We start from the raw sequence: 9,603 nt of genomic DNA, 5'->3' as shown, positions 1-9,603 counted from the left end.
TGTGTGTGTGTGTGTGTGTGTGTGAAGGGGGGAGGGGGGCCGGCGGGGAGGGGTGCGCGGAGAAAGCTTAACAATCCCTCAAATGAACAAATGAAACATCAAATTAGTCCGCCTGAGGGTCTCATTTTTTTGTACTTTTACATTATAACTAGTTATTGAACTAGGTGCACGATCTCAAAGCCATTTGTGAGGGGAGAAAGAATTCATTGCTGTCTCTCCATCAATAATCCTTGGCAGTGAACTATTGGAAGCATTCAAACGCGAGGGGTGAAACGCGGGTCAGGCTGTCTAACTAATATTAAAATGCGCTCGCCGTGAGTTCATGGGGCGAGAGGGAGTGCGTGGCGTTCATATCGGTTGGGTGCACGACAAATATCATGTATTTAGATGAAAATGCGACGCAGCAAAGTGGGTACGTTTTCTGAATTGTATTTATTGCATAAAGAATTCACAGCTTGTTCATTTTCTTAATTAATAAAAAAAATGCGATTTACATAAAAATACACAGATCAAGATGTGCATCAATTTAGTTGCTTATGCCTCTCTTCTTTAATCAATTCAATTGATTCAGAATCTGTTAGCTGTTTTTTTTTATACTCCCCCCCCCACACACACACACACCCCTTTTGAAACAGGTCACATGTCCAACGTAACATTTTTCATCCAAGGCTTTTCTCATTAGCTTCCAGAGTGTCAGGAAGAAAGGTTACCGAGCGGTCAGTATGGTAATGGCGAGCAGAAGAAATGGTTGGGAACAATGGGAACTTATTTTTCATCTGCTGCTGTCACGCCGTCCTTTTGTATCCGCCGTGTTTGTGACTGAATATTCATATAGGAGCCACCTCAAAGGCAGAATGCTGTGAAAGGAGAGCCTCAGTATTCTCTGTGTGCCCGCATACACTCGCGCGTGTTTGTGCATAGATCTCTTTAACGAGGGAAAAGAGAAAACAAACAAAATACGTGTTTATGTCGCTTCGAAGCGCATCAGCTTTCACGCGCACTTTTCGTGTGATTGCTAACTCACTGGCGCCCTGAAACATCTCGGAAAAGGCATGCTTCCTCCATAACCTGCTTTCACCGACGTTTACCCGACAGTTCACCTCTACAGCCTCAAACAGAAAGCACATTAGTTGTCTATATGTACCCTGTAGAACCAAATTTGCGTGCTGCACAAACATTCGCAAATACGTCTCTACAGGAATACATGGGCAACTGGAATACCTCGCCAGCCAATGGATTGCGTTGCACCTAACTCTGCTTCTGCACGTCTCTCTTTCTTTCTTTTTTTTTGCACTTGCTTGTACGTACACAGGAAGCACCCGCGATGATCCTTACATCCAGGCACTGTAACAATGCAATAACGCTGTCACGGAGTGTATTCATAGTCCACACAGATCCACACTTTGTGGAGGCAGCTAGAGAGGCCACAGAGTAAGGGAGCCATGAGCAGTGTGCGGCTACTACTGTGTCAGAGCCTGTAAAACACACCGGGAACCAGGGGTCGTTTAAAAGTGACTGATTTACGGCTTTTATTGCTCTATAAAACGCCTCTAACATCCTCGGTAGGGGTAATAGAAATGTCGTGCGCATTCTTTACAAACAGTACTGCCAGAGTTATGATATGCATTTTTCACATCGTTTTTAAACTTATTATGTAATTATGGCTGAGGAAATGGATCCCCTGGCTTGCACAGTGGCCAAAATACTGACCTACATTTATTTCACAGACTTAAAACCCATTATTATTATTATTATTATTATTATTATTATTATTATTATTATTATTATTATTATTATTATTATTATTATTATTATTATTATTATGTTAGGGTATGTGGAGAAGTAGCATGTTTGAAGAGATGAGAGAAGAATGGGAAGCCAAGTTGAGGCAGCCTTACAGCATCAGCTTACAACATAAAAGTCAACCACAAGTCATGTAACTCATGGTCAGGGCTCTAGCCAGGATTAGCATAGTAACAGCTGAGATGAAATATTGCCTTGTAGTCGTAAACATTTGGATAGTTGAAATCGAAGAATTAAATATAATTTTGCTATTTGAGCTAACCGCTGTGTATATTTTAAGGGATGCAATGTTATTTAACAACCCCCCTCAGCAGTCTAGTGATGAGCTGTGGCACGTTGTGGTGTTTTGTCTTAACTGTTATCAAGGATGCAGGTAAATGAGCTACTGCATGGCTGTGCTTTTATTATTCCCATCATGTGCAGTAAGTAGCACATGAATGAAGTCAAAATGAAGAATGAAGTAAAAAGATACATTAACATGGGGTTAAGAAGACTATTTAGACAGGTTTTAAGGTATTAGTCTCTTCTTCTGATTGCAACTGTCTGACCTGAAGAACCACATGTAGCTTAAATAAATAGTCATCTTTAGTTCATGCAGAATTTTAATATTTGATTTTTTTTTTTTTTGAATTCTTTTATTGCGTCTTTCAGACCTCCATGTTTTGTGGCTTTATGATATTTGTGATTTTAAAAACTGTCAGGTGTGCGACTAAGATTGACCCCAGCTTTGTGATTAGAAACATGCTTTGCTAAATGAGTTATATATTTTGCAAAATTGTTTTAATGAAGTGCTTGTTGCATCCTTAGGAAGCAGAACTTACTGAAACAGGTTCTCCTATTTTAAAAGACATACAATAGAGCATGATTGCCATGACTCTTTATTGTAAACACTGGTAGTGTGCACAGCATTTGCTATCCATGTGTAGATCCGGTTTTGTGTTTTCTGTAGTTGATTGATCTGAATTTTATTTTTGTCCAGCAGCAAATGATTTCTGATGTATGAATTTTTTCTATGTTCATCTTACTAGGATTATATTGAAAAATTTTGCTTTTTCATTATCTTTCATGAAAGTATAATTGTTTGGTTTAAGATTATAGAAAAATAATGTAAAAGTGAAGGTTGTTTTTTTGCTTTTCTTTAGGCTGTATCTTCATTGGCGCTCTTACCTTGCTCCACGGTTGGTCTGCTTTGAGAATTAAACCACATCTCCTGAGCATCTCACATCTCCTGTGTTGTGTTACAGACTGAACCACAAACCTATTAAATATCTGTATTTAAATCACTTTAAGTGACTCTTGGAAGTTCTTCTAATTCTTAATATCATTAAAGACTCTATCCAGAGGCATATAACAAATGTACACTGATGATAAAAACACAGCTGGATAATAAACTATGAATTGCACAAGAAATAAATATTTTTAAAGCAGATTTCAGATACAAAGAATGGTAAGTCTACTGAATGTGTTTTGCGGTTGATGACTCCACAACAGGTTCAAGATTCAAACTGGTGTGTTGGCATTGGTACAACACTGTGACAGGAAAGTAACTTTTGACAGATTTCAACCCAGATTCTGAAGCAGCTGAGTTGCGTTTGAGATCCATAGTTACTCAGTATATGTTCCAGCCTTACAACATTTTGCAGGGAATCAGAAAGGTCTTAAGAAGTCTCAAATCTACACTTTAATGTAAACATTTTTACAAAGAGTAGCAGTACAGGGTTGTGAATTACAGTTCATTGGGTCTTTTTTGTTGGTATTTTGTTTCTCTTACTTGTTTTTTTATTATGTGTTTGGTTGACACATTTGGACATTACCATTAACCTCTGACCAAAACACAAATGTCTTGATCCCGTGCAGTAATGAATCCTGTTGGAATTCACATAAATCCAAACACTTGATTAGATCTTCTGCGTGTACTGAATTAATAACATTTCTTTTGAAATAAAACACAACAATTCAGTTTTAATTATCCGCCACTGCCTAATATTTTCTATAAATTTTTAGTAGTTGACTAAGACCCGACAACAGTAACCTTAATGAAGTGTAAATGCGCTGATTGAAGGCGCTGAAGCTAAGTAACACGTGTAAAAGAGCATGCTTAAATTTTTATCTAGGTTCAATTTAAGCTGTGAGCTAGCTGCATTATTAGTGAAGATATTTTTGAAGTTCACTTATCTCTAAAATTGTAATCATAATAGTAGGGTTGGACAATAAATCGATAACAATATATATCACGATACATATGTGATTAATATCAATAGATATGTCTGAAAAAATGTTTCACCTAACTTCCATCCAGAACCGCAAACCCTTCTGGGTGATGTAGGCAGAGGTTAGGCTTTAGCCTGCACCATCTGAGACCCCACAGTTGGCTCAACCTATCAGGGCCAGTCGAGCAATGTTGGTGCATCAACTATCTCACTCACCATTTAGTTTCCTAGCAACAACCTGTTGACTACCTTGCGCATCAGCAGTTTAAGGTTTTGCCACCATGCCTCATATGCCTAATAATAACAATAAAAATAACAATAACAATGACGTGGAGTGAAAATGGGATAAAACAGGAAAAATCACACTGTCAGTTTGGCAATATTTAAGACAAAAAAAAAAATCAATAACTACTGATATGACTGATATGACACACTTATATCATGACAGTTTTCAGTCACATCTTGCAGTTCTTTAAGATGATCTATAAACGTCTTAAATTTAACCTCCTGAAACTTTCAGAGTGAGTGTTATATGTTATTAGAGGCATTTGCATGTATGGAAGCTCAGAGGTTAGATTTGGTCTTGATCTTAAGTAAAGGATTACTACGAAATGTCAAAACAAATAAAACATGGTCAAGGCATGTTCTTTCAGGGAACAACTAATTAGAAAGTGAAATGAATTGTTTTTATTTTCAGAAAGGTCCAGCTATCAGCTGTAATGTCGGTTTGTCAGTTTGCCAGCTGAACTAATACTGATAAAAAAAAAGAAGTGCCTTCATTAATTTGCAAATAACCTTTATGCAAAGTGTGCAAGCTAATAAAATGATTGGTTTTCTATTGTTGTTCTTTATCCTTGGCCAACCATTCTCCCTTTGAATAATTGGTAGCCATGGATTTTGCCTGTTTTATTTTATTTTTTTTCCTTGGTCAGCAGCTACTAGTTTTGTCCCCAAGATCAATTACCTTGGTAACAAAACCAGAGAGAGGGAGGCAGGGGGAAGATGAGGGAAGAAGGAGGGATAAAGAGACACGAGCGGACAGTGAGAGAGAGAGAGCGCTTTGTGCCCACAATGGCGACTGTAGGTATGCTAAATACCTCTGGTTCCTTATCCGGGAACTACCTCTTCCTCTGCTATTGGGCCACTGGGTCACGTGGTTAAAGTAACTTTACAGGGCTGCTCGCAAGTAGGAGGGCTTTATGGAGCAGAAAAACGACAAAGCTAGAAAAATTATTTTCCACTCCAGAAATTAATGATCATGAGCTCGTATTTGATGGAGTCTAACTACATTGATCCGAAATTTCCTCCATGCGAGGAATATTCGCAAAACAACTACATCCCCGAGCACAGTCCAGAATATTACAGCCGCGCAAGGGACACTGGCTACCAGCATCACCACCAGGAGTTATACCCTCCTCCGCGGGCGAGCTACCAAGAGCGCCAGTATAACTGTGCAAGCATCCCCGAGCCCGACACGCCGCGGGGACACGGAATACCCCACTCCGCGCACCTGCTGACGGGAAAGGGCCAGCCTGCGTCATGTGAGACCCCACAGTTGTCCATGTCCCCCGCCACCCCGCCGGCCGCAGCCTCCGCCTGCAACCAAGCCACCCCGGAGCATCCCAACAGCACAGTCTCCTCCAAACAGCCCGTGGTCTACCCGTGGATGAAGAAAATTCACGTCAGCACTGGTAGGCAACTTGTGGTGTTTATGTTCCCCCTGCTCTACTCACGCTCCTCTCTCCCCTTCTTCCCTCCCTTTATCAAGCCCCTCTGACTCCCATCTCGTTGCCAGCCCCTGCTCCGATAGCAGGGAAGCCTTTGAAATGGCACAATTGAGGCGGATTTACGACTCGGCATTGGTAATTACACCCACCATAAATTTTATAGCCGAGGTACACTCAGGGCAGCCGTATCACCATGTGGCTTCTGCTGTTATGTATTGCGCGATAGAGAGAGAGGAGGGGAGAAATGAATAAGAGAAGAGAAGGGTAAAAAAAAAATCTGAGCTTTGTGATCTTGCATTAATAATTTAGATCATGGTTGGGTGTGAGTGTCCTCTCATTACGCGAAGTTCTTAACTTCCCATTTAAATTTCCTCAAACAGCTAAACATTCATGTCTAATAAATCTTTCTGAGCCATATCTCACTTTGTTTACCCCCTCCTTTTTTTCTCCCTTCTCCTTCTACCCTTTCTCTCCACATCTCCCTTTTTTTTTCCTCCCAGTGAACTCTGGTTACAATGGGACAGAGCCAAAGCGGTCTAGAACAGCTTACACCCGGCAGCAGGTCTTGGAATTGGAGAAGGAATTCCACTATAACCGGTATTTAACCCGACGGAGGCGCATTGAGATCGCGCACACCCTGGTGCTCTCCGAGCGGCAGATTAAAATCTGGTTTCAGAACCGCAGGATGAAATGGAAAAAGGATCACAGGCTGCCGAACACCAAAGTGAGATCCTCCTCCTCTTCCTCGTCCTCCTCCTCCGGGTCCAACACAGGCTCTGCGGCCGGCGGAGTCGCCGCTGTCTCGGCCACCAGCACTGGGGCCCCCGACGAACTCACAGGAGCACAGCATGGCGAGGATATTACCAGGTTATAAAACCACGAACCATCCAGCTGGGGTACACGGAGAACTTGTTATTTATAGAACAATGATATATTTTGTTTTCGTAGCTATCTTGTGCGGTTTCCTTTAAGTCCAAAGTTATATAAAAAAAAATGCATGTTATATAGCATGGATTACTGCGAATACCGATGGTTTATTTTTTACGTGAAACAGGGTTTAATTTATTTGAAGTTCAGTTATCCTGGTGTTTTTTTTATTAAAATGAAGGAGTGAAACTAGAAAAAAAAATATACATTTTATCGAAATGTTATTGTGGGCCAATTTTTTGCCCAGCTGCCCAAGGTAAAATGCACAATCTATTTATTTCAAACAACACTGGAAGGATATCACTATAATAATAATAATTATTTTGGTATATTAAAAAAAAAGCTTGAACACAGCATTGGTTCTGAACATGTATGTTTAGAATAACAACAATGTGTGAATTTACCTCGTGTATTTCAGAAACGGGATTTTGATCTGCATTTTTAGTTCTTTGTTTTTCTTTTTAATTATTATTATTATTTGTGGTGTTGATGTTGTGTTTAGACCGTTACAAAGCAGACTATTGTGAAATGCAATAAACGGAGTTTAGTGTACTTGTGCTAATCATATTGGTCAATAAAAACGGTGAGTGTCTACTAGTTTTACATACGTATGCTCGACGTTCATTTTTGCTAAGACGAGGTCTGCTATAGGAGGATGTTTAAAAACTGTACAGATGTGTAAATACTCAACAGGACCACTGTTTTCTGACTTCTTTTTTCCCCCTGCGCCCTTAAATTAGCAACATGATGTGTGTGTGCGTCTGTGTGTGTGTGTGTGTGTGCGTGTGTATGTGTGCTTGTGTGTTTGTGTCCAGCCTTCCTTGTAATAGAATGAAGCTGTTTCCAAAAAAAAAATATGGAAAAGAAATAAGTAGTTTGCTCCTTGCATTTCGTGCAACCTCATCAGTCTGAAGGGCATTCAATTAGCGCTGCAGACAAGCTACTGAGGGCCCCATCCAGCCCACGTCTGCACTGCTTTCTGTCAGTGCTACCAAAACCAACCCCACTTTCGAAACCAAAATGCATGCTTTTAATTTAGAACTTGCATTTGTACTATGTTAGAATTGATAGACGCTTGTAATATAGCTATTTTGTAGCAAACACACACGCAGTCACCCTGCTTTCCTTTTTTTATATATATATTGCTCCACTGTGCCATGTGACTGAGTTTTCACAGAATGAAATAAATGAAAATTTAACTAAAATGTGAACTGAACGCAGATTCAGTGTTAATGCATGGTGTGGCGTGAGATATATCACAGCGAAGATGCTGACCTTTGTTGTCAGAGTCTGGCCTGCATGGGGAGGAGTGTTAATGGTTTCTTGTGTCTTTTACTTCTGCATGTACATGTCTTCTGCGTAGCAGCAAAATACATGCGGAATTAAACCCTGCAGTCTCAGGAAAAATAGACTTTAGAACTGTTTGCAGCTACTTAGGTTTAGCATTTAATTTTCTTTACTCTTTTATATATTTTTTTTTTAATTGCATTGGTTTGTTTATTTGTTTGCTGTTTTTTTTTCTTTTAGATAAATGTAGTTTGAGCATGACTCAGACCCAAAGAAGCCCAAGCATTTGATAGATTATTGAAACTGTGGCATGAATAGGTCGTATAAAATGCCTTGCGTAGTGGGAGGCACAACAACACAAAGGGAAGAGGTATTTTCCATCATCAATCTTGCACCACGGAGCTCTGTATAATGTCCTGGAAAACAGCTGTGATGATAGCCAGTTTTTGATAGCATCAAATGTTGTGTGTTATCAGCCAGAATAACTCTGAAGCATGCGCAATTGTGCGTTTGGACCCTTTAATATTGGGTTTCTTGTTTTGTTTTTTTGTTGTTGTTTTTTTTACTTATATAGTACAAACACAAGCATGTTAAAATATGCTGTTGAGACATGGCTTTTGCAGAAGGCAGTAGAATGGCGGTGAGGCGGCGCTGAAAAATGAATCGAGGAGCCTTTATGTTGTTGGACAGATTAGAAAAATTAATGTGCTCTCCGCAGTCGCAGCATCCCTCCAGCCCCTTTTCTCGGCCCTGTTGCCTCCATGTCGCGGGGCTTGAAAAGGTGCTTCATTGAAGTTTGGGGGGCGAAATGGGAGAAGGCCGAGTTCATCTTGAGGACACATTTTCTGTTCCATTAGGCTCATTTCAGTCTGGATGGCCGACCTCTCCAACCCTGTGACCTGACTCACTTTCTATGCGTGTACCTTCTGTGTGCGCCCTCGCCGGTCCTCCCTTGGCCTCGGCTTTCTTTGTGGTTTTTTCTGGGTTGCGGCTGTATAGAAGGGGCCTGCGGCGGGGCATCACTGCATGTGTTGCTCCCTTTGTTAAGCACCGTGACACCGGACAGTGTTAAACTCTCGGACCGCGCTCCTCTGTGCGTCCAGCGGAGCTGCAGCACTTCGAAAATCTGCGTTTTCCCCTCAATCTGGCGGGAATCTTCTTAGTGAGCGAGTTATTGCACAAATACACACAGTGACGTTATCCATTATTTATAGCAATATAAAATAACCACTTGAGATTATGTCTTGCAATTGCGCCTCAAATTTGACGAACTCGATGAATATTTTTACTACGGTGATTAGTGGCGTTCTCTGAGGTCTCATAAAAAGGTGCTGCGGCTATAAATAGTGTCATTTGCTGCGCTCATGTGACTTCTGCTCCCAGGTTGGCTCCGGTGTCCAAAATCAAGCTGCCAATTATAGGCGTCTCTGACAGTACTGGGACACTTGGTCACTGTGATTAGTTTTTGAACGAGGACCTTCAAGTGTTGTCTTTCTCTTTTAACACAAAAACTCCTTGGAAACTTTTCAATGAGACCTCCACAAATACTTGAATATTTAACGCTAACATTAAATTACTCTGAAATAAGTCAATGCTTGTGTGTATCAACTGAATCTCTCTCTCTCTCTCTCTCTCTCTCTCTCTCTCTC

General features: G+C 40.6%; 1 protein-coding gene across 4 annotated transcripts in view; it reads left to right on the top strand.

Annotated features, from left to right (window-relative positions):
• Positions 1 to 4,354: 4,354 nt before the first annotated feature.
• hoxc4a (homeobox C4a) overlaps positions 4,355 to 9,603 on the top strand; it is a 16,393-nt gene continuing 11,144 nt past the window's right edge. For 2 of the 4 annotated variants that reach the window (XR_001425026.1, XR_001425025.1), the window contains exons 1-2: positions 4,355 to 5,704; positions 6,241 to 6,636. Coding sequence is in view for 2 of the 4 variants with exons in the window: in XM_015032779.1 (XP_014888265.1) it covers positions 5,266 to 5,704; positions 6,241 to 6,614 (813 nt within the window). In the remaining 2 variants the exon portion in view is untranslated. Of the gene's footprint in view, positions 5,705 to 6,240; positions 7,527 to 9,603 lie in introns of those variants that run through there. The other 2 variants (XM_015032780.1, XM_015032779.1) reach the window with 2 other exon arrangements.

This window comes from Poecilia latipinna, unplaced genomic scaffold (assembly GCF_001443285.1).
Source record: "Poecilia latipinna isolate Pla-1442-1.1 unplaced genomic scaffold, P_latipinna-1.0 Scaffold250, whole genome shotgun sequence".
Classification (NCBI taxonomy): Eukaryota; Metazoa; Chordata; class Actinopteri; order Cyprinodontiformes; family Poeciliidae; genus Poecilia; species Poecilia latipinna.
This window is presented reverse-complemented; position numbering and strand designations above follow the sequence as displayed.